The sequence below is a fragment of the Tripterygium wilfordii genome, chromosome 3 (genome assembly GCF_013401445.1).
Source record: "Tripterygium wilfordii isolate XIE 37 chromosome 3, ASM1340144v1, whole genome shotgun sequence".
Classification (NCBI taxonomy): Eukaryota; Viridiplantae; Streptophyta; class Magnoliopsida; order Celastrales; family Celastraceae; genus Tripterygium; species Tripterygium wilfordii.
Genome location: NC_052234.1, coordinates 6,582,166 through 6,597,059, shown reverse-complemented (window position 1 = coordinate 6,597,059; position 14,894 = coordinate 6,582,166). Strand labels below are relative to the sequence as shown.

Genomic DNA, 14,894 nt, shown 5'->3' with positions numbered 1-14,894 from the left:
TCAAAATATAAAATAAAAAAGAACGCGTAAAAACGTGACACCACATCATAAACCCAATAATAACCAAAAAGACAAAGTCAAACCTATGCCAACCATTAACACCCTTGTTCTTTTTTAATTGGTACCAACCATCAAGACCTGTAAATCTATTTTGGCAACAACCTTAACAAGCTACAATTACTAGGCCACATTATCATACAAAATTTTCAACTACCATGTCATATTTGTTTTTTCTTTGTTATAATTAAAAATATAGGACAAATTCAGTTGAGAAGAAGTTGATAACCAAAATAACAGGAGGAGAAGAGAGGTTAGGATTGACAAACTATACAAAGATGCTTAAAATAGGGGGAAAAAAAGTCCCCTTTAAAGCAAAAACCTTTGAGGGACATTAGATTTTGGGGGAAATGAAAATGTGGCAGAGGGCCGCCGGGGCCCTCAAGGACAGGAACAGCATTTTGGTTTCATCTCTTGCCCGGCGTACCTCCGCCCGGAACCCTGCTCTTGAGGAGGCAATCATCAAGGCCACCAGCCACGACGACACCGGCATTGATTATAGGAATGTTAACCGAGTCTTCGCCTGGGTTCGAGCCTCCCCTGTCACCCTCAAGCCTCTTATGTACGCTATCTCGATGCGAATGGGCAAGACTCATAGCTGGATTGTAGCTCTCAAGGGGTTAATGTTGATGCATGGTGTCTTTTGCTGCAAGACATCAGCGGTAAAATGGATCGGACGCCTCCCATTCGATCTTTCAAATTTTCAAGACTGTCATTCTAATCCTTACAAAATATGGGGGTTCGAGGCATTCGTTCGAGCATATTATGCTTTTCTTGATCAACGATCCGTTGTGTTCTACGACAAAACATCGAAACCCTCTGAGGGTCCGTTGATGCAGGAGCTAGAGAGGTTGCAGAAATGGCAATTGTTGCTCGATTTGCTAATGAAAATCAAGCCACAAGCGAGGAACGTGAGGGTGATTCTAATTCTCGAAGCTATGGATTGCGTGATCATCGAATTATGCGAAACATATAGCAGAATATGTAATGGAATTTCAAGGGTTCTGTTGAATATATATTCAGCCAATAAAACTGAAGCTGCTCTGGCTCTAAAGGTTCTGCAGAAAGCAACGACACAGGGTGAACAACTCTCCGTTTATTTCGAGCTTTGTCGAGATTTTGGCGTCATTAACGCAACAGATTGTCCGAACGTGAAGAAAATCCCAGAAGAAGACATACTGGAGCTTGAGAGAATAATCAATGGCGTATCGAAGAAGGAGGCAGAGGAGGATGGTTATAGTACGGACATAGTGGTAAGAGGAAACATGGAATTAACAACAAGAGATGGGCTGCAAACAATCATAACAGACAAATGGGAGACTTTTGATGAGGATTTCAAGGTAAATGAAGGATTGATGATTGGGTTTTACGAGAGAAAGATCACAAACAACCCTTTTGAAATCTCTCCTAATAATGATCTTCTACCTCTTGTCCCAATTAATGTTATTGGTGCTCCTGCTTCTAAACAAGAACTTCCGGATTTGATTAGCTTCTGATTAACTAGTTAATTGTTGGATTATAGGGATTTGCGTTGCTCAATTTCAAGGAGCTTTCGCCTTTCAGCAATACCTAATGAATTTTGTTAAAACAGGACAATTCTGGTTTCAATTCTATATGTGTTTCGATTCATTAATCATTTTCAATTTACTTTATTTTTTTATTCCCCAGGTGATCGATAATATCATTACTTCTTTCAGTGTTTGTCTCGGTTGTTAGGACGGATAAACAAAATTGGTTTGAAGTTCTTGTTACCAAAAAATTTATACTCCCTCCATCCCATTTTAATTGTCCCCTTCAATTTTACACACAGTTTAAAAAATTGTATTACTCCTCTTCAATTTGACATTTATACCCTCATTTATAGATGACAATTAAGATGTCAATGACTCATTGGGAATTCAATCCATTAGCTTTTCAATTTAAGGGTAAGATGGGGAAAATTTATGAAATTAGTTTTAATTAATTAAAATAGACATGCATTTTGGGACATCTCAAAAAGGAATAGAGGACAATTAAAATGGGATAAAGGGAGTATTTAATTTATAAGAAGATGCTGAAAATATGTTACTATAGGGTTTTTGACATAAATCTCATTTTTGGTTAATTGATATATACAAGTACAACTATACATATTACAGTGCATGATTCTAGCCCTAATTCAATTTCCTGAGCAAAGCATTAACTGTTCACCATTGGTCATTTGTTGAACCCTAATCAATAGAGCGATACACATCATCTTTACCATTCCAACTAATGGCTCGGATGTAATTTCATTAGATTTATATTACTCTAATATAACACTATATGTATATAATTATGTAGATATTTATATTACTCTAATATAACAATACGTATATCATTATGGTACAAGACACTTAATAAAAAGGAAATAATGAATAACAAAAATAAAATAATGAATAATAATTCAATTAGAATTATTCTATTAGAACTATATAATGATATATTATTTTAATAATAATTCAATTCAAACTTTAACTATCTATTTTCTCTATCCTCTGCTTCTTGAGGTTTAACTATCTATTATATTCGTACTGTCATGTCATTATTTAATCATTTACCATTTAGTTAATATGTCAGGTCAGCATGTTGACTGACTGAAACTCAACAAAATATGACCATGAAACAACTTAGTAAAGTTAGTATCAAATTTGCAACGTTTGGACTTTAAATGATTGAGTTGTAACATAGAATATCTATTTGTGACCAAAAGCAACATTTACTGTAAGGGTGTGTTTGGATTAAGAGATTTAAGGAAAGAAAATAGAAGGAATGAAAGGAAGAAAGGGAAGATAGTAAAACGTAAAATACATTTCCCTTCCTCATGTTTAGATAGATTTAAAAAAAAAAAAAGGAGGAAATGATATGTCATTTTTCTTGTTTGGATAGCCATCATAAAGGAAAAGAAATTGGTAGAGTTAACAAGAGTTAAGGGGAGTTAAAAAAATGTAAGTTACAAAAATACCCTTCTTAAAATTGAAGGGAATGAAAAAAATTGGATGAATCAAGAATTAATAAACCCAAACTTTTTTCTTACCTTACAACCCCGAACTCCTTCTCGCTACTGCTCTCCTCTTAATCCTCCTCATTTGACTCTCTAAAACATCAATACAAACCAGCCAAGGCTAAAGCGTCCTTAGCTTTGAATTGTCCCAAATATTCCCTAGGATTGATATGGATTGATCAAGTTTTTTCGTCCAGTTACAAAATAAATAAATAAATCGCATCTATTGAATTGTTGCACTTCCAAATGCGAATTTCTAAACAAAGAATCCTCAATTGTCAAAGACTCCCCTGGGCCCCCCCGCAAGCCCAAGTAACAAGACTACGAGAGCTACTTTGTTGGCCAGCTCAAAGTAATTATCAAATATTAACACATCCTCTTTCAAAATAGAAAACTTGGTTCCTTCCGTCTGGCCTTTAATTTCAACCGCGATAACAGACACCACCAGAGAAAGTTCAGCGCAATTGATTATGCACAACTACAACTGTACATTAACAAGGCACCGAAAGCCTTTATCACATTCACCAAATAACTTCTTTTTTTTTTTTTTTTGTAGCCATTTATTGGATGACTACGACTTCTTCAGCAATCAAACTCAACGACAAATAATCATCACATCAATGAAGATATACCAACATATGATTTACAGACTCCAAATATTTTTCGAAACCAGCTCAAGCAGCCAAATACAAAGATAAGAAATCAAGACTCTGAATGATATAACAAAGAGCCTATCAGCACTTGTAACCTTAAGTAATAAAATCCAAACCAAATTTCTTCTCTAATAACATTATTACGTGTGTCTAGACTCGAGCAAACATAATTTCATGTATGTATATCCAACAAGACAGTATAAGATGCTGACCAAATTTAGCTCAATATATCCAAAAGGAGTTCAACAATCTTCTAACTAAAAAAATCGATCAAATAGTATATAAAATAACAAGCAGAAAAGATGAACAAAAAAAAAATTCCAATTGCTCACTCATGCAGACATAAATGCATATCCAATTTCCAGATAAAGTAAACTGGTTTAGGGCGTCATCTTTACTCCAAAAATAATTGGGAATAGAAAATGTCTAACAGGCCCTTCCACCCCAAGCAAAAACAACTTACACACATGCAAAAGAAATATATTTTCCAATTATTTCAATGGATTTATTTTTTTGTAGAAGACAGGGAAAAAAAGGTGAGAACGGATGTTCACAATCCCTATGGCATGCAATGACCACATAAATTACTGTACGAATAAAAGAATATGTAAACAGAGAGAAACGACATGGAGACAATGCAGAAAAAAAGAGAGGTAGTAGAGCAAGCAAAAACTTAAAGAGGATGAATCCTTTTCTTGAAGCTAAAAGGAAAGATTCTATATCTTTCTTATGCAAAAAAAGGAAAAAAAAAAGGACAAGAATCATGATACTTGACTTCAGATGAATGCTTAGAAAACAAATACTTTCCACCATGATAGCAGCAAAAACAAATACTACTACACAGCCAGTTCAACAATAAGTACACCTAAAGTGGGTAATATTTTAAAATATCGCGAATTTAGCCTTGTTGAAGCAAAAAATGTCAAGGAGGACCAGAAAACAAAAGAGTGGAAAAAGAAAATAGAAAAACAAAGAACAAGAAAAAAGAAAGAAAAAAAGGGGGGGGGGGGCTTTGGGTTGGGAATCTAGTCCAAAAACTCACGCCACTGCAAAATTAGGAGAGGGTCACATGCGCACAGCCTCCATTCCACAGGCAAGAGAGACTATTACTTTACTACCATAATTATCATTGGCAAATCATGAATATAACTCCCCCTCTTCAACAGACAATTGGGAACATCTAAGAGGCAGCAAGCTCTTTAGTATAGTGTCAAAAGTTGTATATAAGATATGCAATGAGATAAAATGGTATCAATCACAACATGTTCATTGAGGCAGTCACTATGACAACATCAACAGGTTGCAGCATAATCAAATTCGCATATACTCCTCAAGTACATTCACATTTTTCCTTTCTAAAGGGTTGTGCTCCCTCAGTTCTTCTTCACTGAGTTCCTTTTCCATTCAGGGGAAAAAAAACCCTACACACCATTGCTAGGAGAGGGAAATTAGGGGAAAAAAGAGTTATCATTGCATGAAGAGAGGTACAAAGGACAAATGACTGAGGCAACTTTCACAAATGGTGAAAAGATACTTTCAAAAATGGATTCAATATATGACAAGGCATCCACATTCCGAATCCTGGTAACCAGAAATCACCGGTTGCACATATAACAGAAGCATAAATAAAAGATCAACAACAATTTAAAAGAGAAACGTTTAGGAACATGTATCAAGGATATCGATGAACTACAGAAAACCAGACAGAACTCTGCATAAGCCACAGTAATTTATACAACTGAAGCGGACCATATGCAATGGTAGTACCAACAATGTTAATCTACCTGATAGTGACGAACTTGTTGGTGCCATGCCTAGCCCAGTGAGTCCTCAGATCAATTGGGTTCCCGAAGTTATAGCCTTCGGCAACAAGTTTCTCCAACACCTTCTTAAATGCACCTTGACTCATCTTTCGCCCTGCTATCCTAGCACCCCGTCTTTTGGTACTCATTGGCAAAGGATACACCGACACATTTGTAGTACAGCATGCTGATTGCCAACCACCACAGCCCCATCGATAGCACTGTTGCGGAGCCCCAGTGCATGAGCATACCGGTATAGGAATTCCTGAAATATCCATGTCAATACCGTTTATGAAAACATCCAAACTCTTTTTAGCTGGCTTCACGCGAGGAGCGGCATTACCACCATTCTCCTTTGGCTTCCTTGCCTTCTTTGGTTTAGGGATCTTCGATGCACCCCCACCTTGACGTTTCTTCGATTGTACTCCTTTATTTCCACTCGACTCTTCAATTTCAGCGGGCCTGTCATCAACTCTAGCTGGCTTCTCATCAATTCTGGGCACCCTCTCATCAATTCTAGGCACCCTCTCATCTCTTGAAGAATTGGGTGGCTGTAGAATGTGGAGGGAGTGAGCTCCAGAAGTCTCAGGAAGCATTGGATAATGTGGGCTCACAGGTAACATGTTTAAGAACTTCTCTCTCTGGCCCATCCATCCTTCCCTCATGTAGTTCATGGGTATAGAAGCATCAGTAACCATGCAATCCCGCGGATGAAAGGCTCCATGGTTACCAACCATAATGTTGGGATCACGCCCAGGAAGAAAATGCTTTGTATCTCGGTCAGCCATGTTAGTCATGAGCTGCAGATTGAGTTGAGCTTTGTATGAAGGGGTTTCATAGTAACCCCAGTTGCGCATATTCAGCCCATCATCGTCCATCAAGGCTACACGTAAGGGTGAAGATTAAAAGAAAAACACTTGTTATAATTAGAATAACCCATTAATGGCATCTTCATCCTGATTAAAGCGGTCATCAACCACCCTTAGTGCCTATAAAATAGGAAACCCAAATTGAAGAAACAGAAAACAGGACATGAAAATGGAAGACAAGCTGCTAAACAGAGTCACTAAACATAAATATGAGGAAAAAGCTACCCATGAAATGCCTCAAAAAATTGCCAAAAAAAAATAGCCTCTATAACATATGTCAACATCCACACAATTAGATCTGAAAAATGGCACATAAAATCTATAAATGAAGATGCCCATTCACCAGTTTGGTTTGCGAACACAGTGGAGATTGAAGAAAACAGATTTAGATCTCACATCCTCCTTTCATTTCATTGCATCAAATCAAACATAAAAAATGTAAAACCTAACATCATTTTCACCGACCCAAAAAACAAAATGGAGCGCCAGAATACAGATCGATGGGAATGTAAGCTTCACAATTCTGATTACTATACTAAAGATTCGAATTCGTCTACATTTTGCAACATTTCTATAGGGCTAGGTCATTCAATCCCTAAAACCTAGATCTACACTATCCAGGTCAAATCGGGAACAGATCGTGGACTTTCAACATTGTGCGATTTCCCATGGACGATCTGCAAACAGATCCATGGTGCACTTCAACCAGTAAATGCCAATGATCCGGGGAATCACATCATATCCAAAATGCATATAAATATATATATATATATATATATGGCAGGTATTATATTATAGTACCAAGGACCCATATATTTCAAAAATTTTAGAAAGAGAAAGATATAGGAGAGAGAAAACTTACTTGGGAGAGATGTAAACGACTCTTTAGGGTTTTGCCTCTTCTGGAGAGAGAAAGTGTGAGAGGAGAGAGGAGAGAGAAACCCGAAAGAGAGAGAAAGAGATAGGAGAGGAAGAGAGATGAGAGAGAAGGCCCCCAAAGATGTGAGAGGGAAGAGAAACAGAGAGAGAATGAGAGAGACCCTTGTAAACAATATATAGAATATGTATTTATAAATACTTTTTTGTCCTTCTTTGAAAAAGAATAATAAAGTAAAATCTGAGACCCAGAGAGAGAGGTGTTGTTTTCTAGTAGGGCAGAAGTGGAACTCAAAAAGGCATATGCCACCATCGATAGTGGATAGAGGTGACAAAATTATATCCCATCTGGATAATTGAATTTGTCTGATCTAAATTAAATCAAGTTTAAACATAAGTTATATATCTAAAATTCGGGTCCAAATACAAAAATTTTGTATGATCTAAAACCACGTCTAGGTTCGGGTTCAAACAAAGAATCATGTCTGGTTTACTTGTTCAGATCCTAATCCGGATTAGGTTATTATTTGAATTTAAACCAATTCGGAATTGGTCAATTAAGTTAATCCCGAAATTCAATCCCGATTAGGGTCCAAACATGTCAATATTTCTTAAACACATGATGTTATGCGATTCGAAACCGATTCTTTTTACCATCCCTGCCCATACAGAACAACATAAATCTTTTTAGGCAAAAAGAAAAAGAAAACCTTATTATTAGTACAAAATTCTTATCCTTTTAATGCCATTCGAGGGTACCCACCATATTTTATTCTCTTAAAAATAATATTCTTCACCTTTTTTTGTGTGTGATTTTTACCTTTTATTTCATTAATGACGAAAATGGTATTTTTCTCTCTCTCTCTTTTTATTTGTTGGTATTTTCACTTGCGTACTATATGCGACTAAGCACAAATTCTTTCTTTCTTTTGGGTCCCCAATGTGGGGTTGGGAGAACAATTAGAAAATGGAATATTTGATAGATTTTGACATTCCAAATCAAAAGTAAAGCTCACTAGCAACTAATCCATCGCTGTGCATGGGCTAATTTGTCTCCTCACCAAGAAAGGACCTAACTACATTTAGACATTTACTTAGTGATTAGTAGTTCCATGGAAGATATTAGACAAGCAAAACGAACATAAGAAATTCAATCAGCAATGTTTAGGGAAAATTATTGACAGCGAAGCTAGTAATTTTCCTTTGGAAGGCAGACTAATAAATTAGTGATCGTCAACATTAACATTGTTGAACAACATAATAAATATATATGTACAAATTGAACAATCAATAAAATTAGGTTTCATATGGATTAGTGATAATTACTTTTCATGGTTACATTTTCATTTAATTTTCTTATCTTGTAAATAAAATACTATGCGCCTGTTTGGCATAGTAGTGCCCACAGCGGTACCGTTGTAGGAATTGGCTCAAAAATAAGATGGGTAAAATCGTAATTGACGCAAATTCTAGGTTTGTTATACTTAGAAGGTTTAAAGATTTCTTTTTGTAACAGTTTATGATCGTGAGAGAGAAAAATAGAGAGTTAGAGAGCCATCCTTGAGAGAGAAACTTTGATCCTCATGTAAGATGTGAGTTTCACTCATTGTAAATCTTCTCTAATATAGTGGATCTGGATCCTCTGCTACTCGTCGACATAAGTTATTGTCGAACCAAGTCAATTTATTGCATTCTTTACTGCTTTTGCTTGATTCTATATCTCTGATTTGCTTAGATCTTTTTATTGGTTTAGTCAATCCTTGTGAACTTTGTTTGTGGGTCGATTATAGCACGACAAATTGGTATCAGAGCTTAGGTCTGTGATTTTTAGAGTTTTTCGCATTGGTTGATTTCAGATATGGGTTTTGTGATTGTGATTGACTGAATATTGATTGTCATTATGAGGTAGAGAAGTTTGATGGGAAGAATAATTTCAGCATGTGATAGTGTGAAATTATGAATATATTGTATCATCAGAATTTGGATGTGACACTAGGTGATAAGTCGGATGACATATTTCTTACATAGTTTGGGAGAAGATGGATCGTCAGACATGTAGCACAATAAGATTATGTTTGGCAAAATTTTTGAAATATTATGTTATGAAGCAGACGAATGCTAAGGAGTTATGGCAGAAACTTGGGGGGTCACTACATGACCAAGAGAATGGAGAATAAACTCTACTTAAGGAAGAAATTATTTTGTTTTCAATATTTGTTAGGTAATTCCATGTTGGAGCACTTGGATGAGTATAATAGAATATTGGATGACTTGCAGAATTTAAATGTCACAATTCAGGATGAAGACAATACTCTTTTGCTCTTGAATTCATTGTCTGACTCATATGAGAATTTAATAATATTCTTTTATATGGGAAGAATGAGATTAAATTTAAAGAATTTTACAATGCATTGACCAACAATGAGTACAAAAAGAATGACAAGAAAGACAATACTCTTCTACTAATGTGTTACGAGTTAAAGGAAGGTATAAAGGAAAGAAGTTTGGGAACCATGGTATGTCTCATTCCAAGTCAAGAAATCCATCGAATAAAGGTAGACCTACAAATAAGGAATGTTCTTACTATCAGTAGAAGGGGCATTGAAAGAAATCTTGTTTGTATTTGAAGCATAAGATAAGAAGGATTTCAAGGCCAATGTTAATCAAGAAAGTAATGAAGTTTTTGACACGTTTATTGGTTCAACACTGGTTAACCACATTGATGCGTGGTTTTTGGATTCTTGTTACACCTATAACATGCGCTCTCATAGGTGTCGGTAGCACTACATATCCCAGCAAATATTATCCCAAAAGCTTTTCAATCTATGTGGTATTGACACATCACTATGTGACATGAAAAGTTGGATGACTTTTTTTTCAAGACAAAAACACCCTTCTATCATGGTCCAATTTATTTTTCAACATGTGATGACATCATTGATTTGTACTTTTTTTCTTAAACAAAAATTCAAAATTATTTATCTCTCAAAATACATGTTAGATTTCGAAAAAAATTATATATTCGAAATCAACATGTAATCCTCTTTAAAACAAGATCAATTGTCTATATGTTTTATTAGATCATTCTTAATTACATTGTTTTCGACAAAAATGTAATAATAATCTGGAATGTTGAAAAACAATGTAATTATAATTTGGAGTTTTCAAAAATAATGTAATAATAATATGAAAAATACAATGTAATTGCATTATTTCTGAGTTACATAGACTGTAATTACTTTGTTTTTTAAAACAATGTAATTACACTTTTTTCACTATCAGACTCTAATTACATTATTTTTTACTCTAATTACTCAAATTATAATCACTTTGTTTTTGAGTTAGATGCAATAACAATTTTGCACACCCAAAGAAAGTTGTATTAGCCAACAGGTTTAGGCAATTAGATTTTCATATCATTTTTGACATATGAGACCATCTCCAACCCAGGTTGCAAATGGGGTTGTAAAAGGCCCAACTACCATTATACAAACCCAATCCCAAAATATGGGGCTCCAACCCAGGTTACAAATCGGGTTGCATTATGCAACCTGTGGGCTTCAGGTGCCAAATTTCCACCTCTTTTCCCTGGGATGGAAAATACGCGGGTTGTCTTCAACCATTTCTTCGTTTCTTCTCTGTTGAACACATATCCACTGTCACCGTCTTGAAGCTTCCATTCCAGGTTGGTTTGCATCGATTTCGATATGGATTTCAAGTTTTCTATGTTTAATCATCTTGTATTTGAGATTGTAATCGATCTATTACCTTCTTTTCTCCGAAAATCCTCAACTACAATGCGATGGGCATCCGGGGTTTTAGCTTGCGATTTTCACTGAACTCAGGCTTCGAATCAGGTATGAATCGATCATTGTATACTAGTTCGTTCAGGTTTTGTTCAAGATTTTGTTGATAGAAAGTTGGTTTGCGAAATAGGGCTTAGGATCTACTGAGTTTTTAGGCGTTTGTTTACATCTTTCTCTGTTGAATTGGGACTGGGAGTGGCTCAATGTATTCATGAGCAAGGATATGACCACCATGGATCCCTCCTCGGCGGCATACTATGAGACAATCACTCACAGTTGCCATGTGTTACCCATAAGTGCTCAATTAAGTCTTGCTTTAGTTGGTTGTGCACTTTTCCACTCCTAATATGTCCCAATGTGGCAAACATTTCATCCACTACAGAGTGCTGACCACTGGAGAAAGTTGTTGGAATGGTATTTCCAACAATATCAAAATCGGTGTCCATAACAAAAGTAGCCCAGATAGATACCATCAACTAAATAATATCCCATGTTATACTCATGGCCGTTGATTACATAGTTAACAGCAGGGGTACAACTTTGAGACAAAGCATCAAAAAGAGGAGATCTATCAAGGACGTTAATGTCATTGATGCTACTCAACATCCCAAAGAAAGCATGCCATATCAATAGATCTGATGAGGCAACTACTTTTAGTATGATTGTAGGTTCACAAGCATGTCTAGTGTACATTTCCTGCCATGCAGTAGGACGGTTCTTCCAAGTCCAGTGCATGCAATCAATACTACCCAACATGCCTGAGAATCATACTTGTTCTCCGAAGGAGAGTAATCTAGCAATATCATTGGAATTAGGAGCCCTCAGGTAATGATCGGCATATACGTCAACAACAGTAGCAACAAAATGGCGAAGACACTGGATAACAATACTTTCACCGATCCGAATGTATTCGTCAACAGAATCTACGGGTTGTCCATATGCCAACATTTGGATTGCAACGGTGACCTTTTGGAGTGATGACAAGCCAAGAATTCCCAGAGCATCTCTTTTCTGACGAAAATAATCGTTACAAGCGACAACGTCGTACACAATACGACAGAAGAGATGTTGATTCATCCAAAAACATCTTCGAAAAAGATGAGGTGGAAATACTGGAACCTCCGTGAAATAGTCATACCATAGTCTTTGATGGCCTTCCTCCCAGTTGCGATTGATAACACGATGACAGGGAACGGAACCACAGTGGCGCATAATTGATGCATTTCAGTGTTGTTCTTCTTCTTCCAACATGGCAGCCACCGTAATATCAAGATCATCATCAGAATCCTCATCTATATTGAGAAGTTCACCTAAGATATCAGGATAACGACTCATTTTGACAACAAAGAAAATGAAAATTTGATGTGAGGATGATGATTCTTGTTTGCTCCAATATTGAATTATTGAACAAACATCAACTATATATAGCCAATTTTTGACTCTCAAATTTTTGGGTTCAAAATTCAAAAGTAAAAACAAGGCGAAAATTTTTTGGACGGGATACAAAATGGATGGGATGAAATTAAAAATTTCAAACATTTCAATTCATTTAAGTGGGAAAAATTGAAAATATTAAATAAGTAATTTTTTGATATTATTTTTTAGACAATTCATATATATATATTTAACAAGTATAAATAGTATCGGGCCGGAATTACAATGGGCCTTCAATTTGGGTTTTAGTCTTAAATATTAAATTGTATCTCCATTTTACAACTCCCCATTGCAATCAAAAAAATTTTCAACCCCTAAAACACAACTATTCATGGATGTAAAATTTAAATTGCATTCCCAATTTCCAACTCATAGTTGGAGATGCCCAAAGGAAACGTACTTCAAATGAGGGGGGAACAAGAAAATATAATGGCCCACCACGCTCTTCTCCCTTAAAGCATAGAATCAAAGATAACCCCATCAGTACCCAAAAAAATTTACAAAACCCCAATTAGTAGCACCAACATTGAATTGCAGAAAGTGTTCATGGCATAACAAAGGCATAGACCGAAGCATCCTGAAAAATCTGTCTCAAGCCAACATTCACCCAAACTTGAAAAGAACAAAACACAATAACAAATGCAGTTTCAATATAAAAAAAGCAGTGAGGTGGCACATCAAGAACAACGCTTAAGCCCTAATTTACAATGTAATTCATGGAGGAGAAAGGAAAGAAAAGTGGGTCGGATGTCTGGTAGGTCCGCCTCCAATATGCAAGTACCTTCTCTTAGCACAATGGGACTTGCCGCTGCCGGATCCGGAGATTTTGTTGGGGTGATTGTGATCGTGGCACCTCTTCTTGCAAGAAGCAGGTGACAGAAGTTTGCGACTGTGATTGAACAAAACGGACAAGAGCAATGATATGCGACAGGGGCAAGAGGAGGGGGAAAGGGTTAGGATTAGAAGGATATATGGGTCATTAAAAAAGAGTGAGATTTTTTTAAAAATTAATGTCATGTTGGCATGCTTATATAAACTTGTCACATAGACTGGGAATGAGCTGAGATATATATCATTTTCCCATAGGTATTGTGACTCACTCTCATTTGTTGATACGTTCTTTTCTTATGGAGTTGATCTGATAGATCTCAGACCGTCCTAAGCTAGTTAGACTGTCCTCTAATTTCGATGAGCCCAACAGGTATTCTTGTGGGTATTTCTATATTTTTAGAATCTATAAGACAATCTGTTTATTAGGTGCTCCGTTGACTATAGCTAGGATCATTCAGATATGTACGACTATTGAGCCTCTTATCATGTTTTTGATTTTGGATTTATATTCGATTATCAAAAGATCTATTCAGAGGTTTGCTTGACCTTAGTTAGCTCGTGGTATATTGATGTGCATATATTTCATCACACTTTTGTACTTATTTTTATAATATTCTTGGTAATTTTTGATGGAATTAAGTAAATGCTATTCGGCCTGGGGCATTCAAGCGGGCCCGACGCTGACAGTTTCATAATTCCTCTAGTTTTTGGTTTCTTAATTATCTAACCCTAACATATAAATAGGAGGCCATGAAATTTTTCTCGGTATTTGGGGAACAAACCTCCTAAATTTCTTAGCAACAAAGTTAGGGATCCTAGCAATAACTATCCCAGCAGTGCGTGACATGTATTCATTGGGTGTGGTGACATTATAGCAAGGGGCCCATTGAAAACCATATCCAATGAATGCATGCCACACACTACTGGAATCTTTATCATGTTTGTTTTCTTAGTTGATTCTTCTAGAAACAAATGAGTACAAAAATCAAATTTATATACACCAAAAAAAATACCCGGATAAATGCATGGGCCGTATTAGTCTTAGAAAAAAAGGGTTAACGAAGCACAAGCAAGAAAAGGCCTTATCGTTGACATCAAATTGAAGCGTTCAATTGGGCTCAATGCTTAAACCAAAAGTTGGTTCAGAAGCAAGGAATCTTTAAGACAATAAAACTGATAAACGGCCTTGGAGTAATAAGCATTGTTCCTCAAGTCCTAACCACAAATTTTTTTTTAAAAAAAAGGAACTATAATTCCATTAGATAAAAACAAATACTATAATTCCATTAAAAGGAGTCATAACAAAGAAAGTTTAACAAAGCCCATGCATGTATTAGACATTGGTAAGCACTATATGCATCACATTTTTAATTAAGTACACATTCAGTGACGGAGGTAAGTGACCTGCATCAAACCAAAAAGTGACAAAGAAAACACCCCAAATGTAGGGCAATCGTCAAGTAATAAATTCGGAAGTCTGGAGTCGAACTCAAAAGAAACAATACTAAGTCGAATGGATTTTATGCAAAACTTAGTAGGAGTGT

General features: G+C 36.0%; 3 protein-coding genes across 4 annotated transcripts; 1 reads left to right on the top strand and 2 right to left on the bottom strand.

Annotated features, from left to right (window-relative positions):
- The first annotated feature begins 318 nt into the window (after nucleotides 1-318).
- Nucleotides 319-1,676, top strand: LOC119995017 (putative clathrin assembly protein At1g25240). The gene has a single exon (XM_038841374.1). The coding sequence runs from the start codon at nucleotides 408-410 to the stop codon at nucleotides 1,551-1,553; it is 1,146 nt and encodes a 381-aa protein (XP_038697302.1). The 5' UTR covers nucleotides 319-407; the 3' UTR covers nucleotides 1,554-1,676.
- A 3,504-nt stretch (nucleotides 1,677-5,180) lies between these two features.
- On the bottom strand, nucleotides 5,181-7,437 carry LOC119995018 (protein BASIC PENTACYSTEINE1-like). Of its 2 annotated transcripts, none has more exons than XM_038841376.1 (2): nucleotides 7,266-7,437; nucleotides 5,181-6,523 (listed from the first exon to the last, which is right to left on the bottom strand). In XM_038841376.1, exon 2 carries the CDS (start codon nucleotides 6,410-6,412, stop codon nucleotides 5,513-5,515), a length of 900 nt encoding a protein of 299 aa, XP_038697304.1. In that variant the 5' UTR covers nucleotides 6,413-6,523; nucleotides 7,266-7,437; the 3' UTR covers nucleotides 5,181-5,512. The 2 variants fall into 2 exon arrangements, with proteins under 2 accessions (XP_038697304.1, XP_038697303.1); XM_038841375.1 differs by having other exon boundaries at nucleotides 5,181-6,417; nucleotides 7,266-7,421.
- A 4,077-nt stretch (nucleotides 7,438-11,514) lies between these two features.
- On the bottom strand, nucleotides 11,515-12,297 carry LOC119995554. Its single transcript, XM_038842068.1, has 2 exons — nucleotides 11,857-12,297; nucleotides 11,515-11,781 (listed from the first exon to the last, which is right to left on the bottom strand). The coding sequence occupies exons 1-2, from the start codon at nucleotides 12,295-12,297 to the stop codon at nucleotides 11,515-11,517; spliced, it is 708 nt and encodes a 235-aa protein (XP_038697996.1).
- Between the last annotated feature and the right edge of the window lie 2,597 nt (nucleotides 12,298-14,894).

Bases quoted from the DNA above. Each gene is read 5' to 3' on its own strand.
- LOC119995017 (XM_038841374.1), top strand. From the start codon at position 408: ATGAAAATGTGGCAGAGGGCCGCCGGGGCCCTCAAGGACAGGAACAGC.
- LOC119995018 (XM_038841376.1), bottom strand. From the start codon at position 6,412: ATGGACGATGATGGGCTGAATATGCGCAACTGGGGTTACTATGAAACC.
- LOC119995554 (XM_038842068.1), bottom strand. From the start codon at position 12,297: ATGCGCCACTGTGGTTCCGTTCCCTGTCATCGTGTTATCAATCGCAAC. The intron at 11,782-11,856 runs GTATGATTCTCA...ACTGCATGGCAG, and splicing joins TACTCTCCTTCGGAGAACAA to GAAATGTACACTAGACATGC.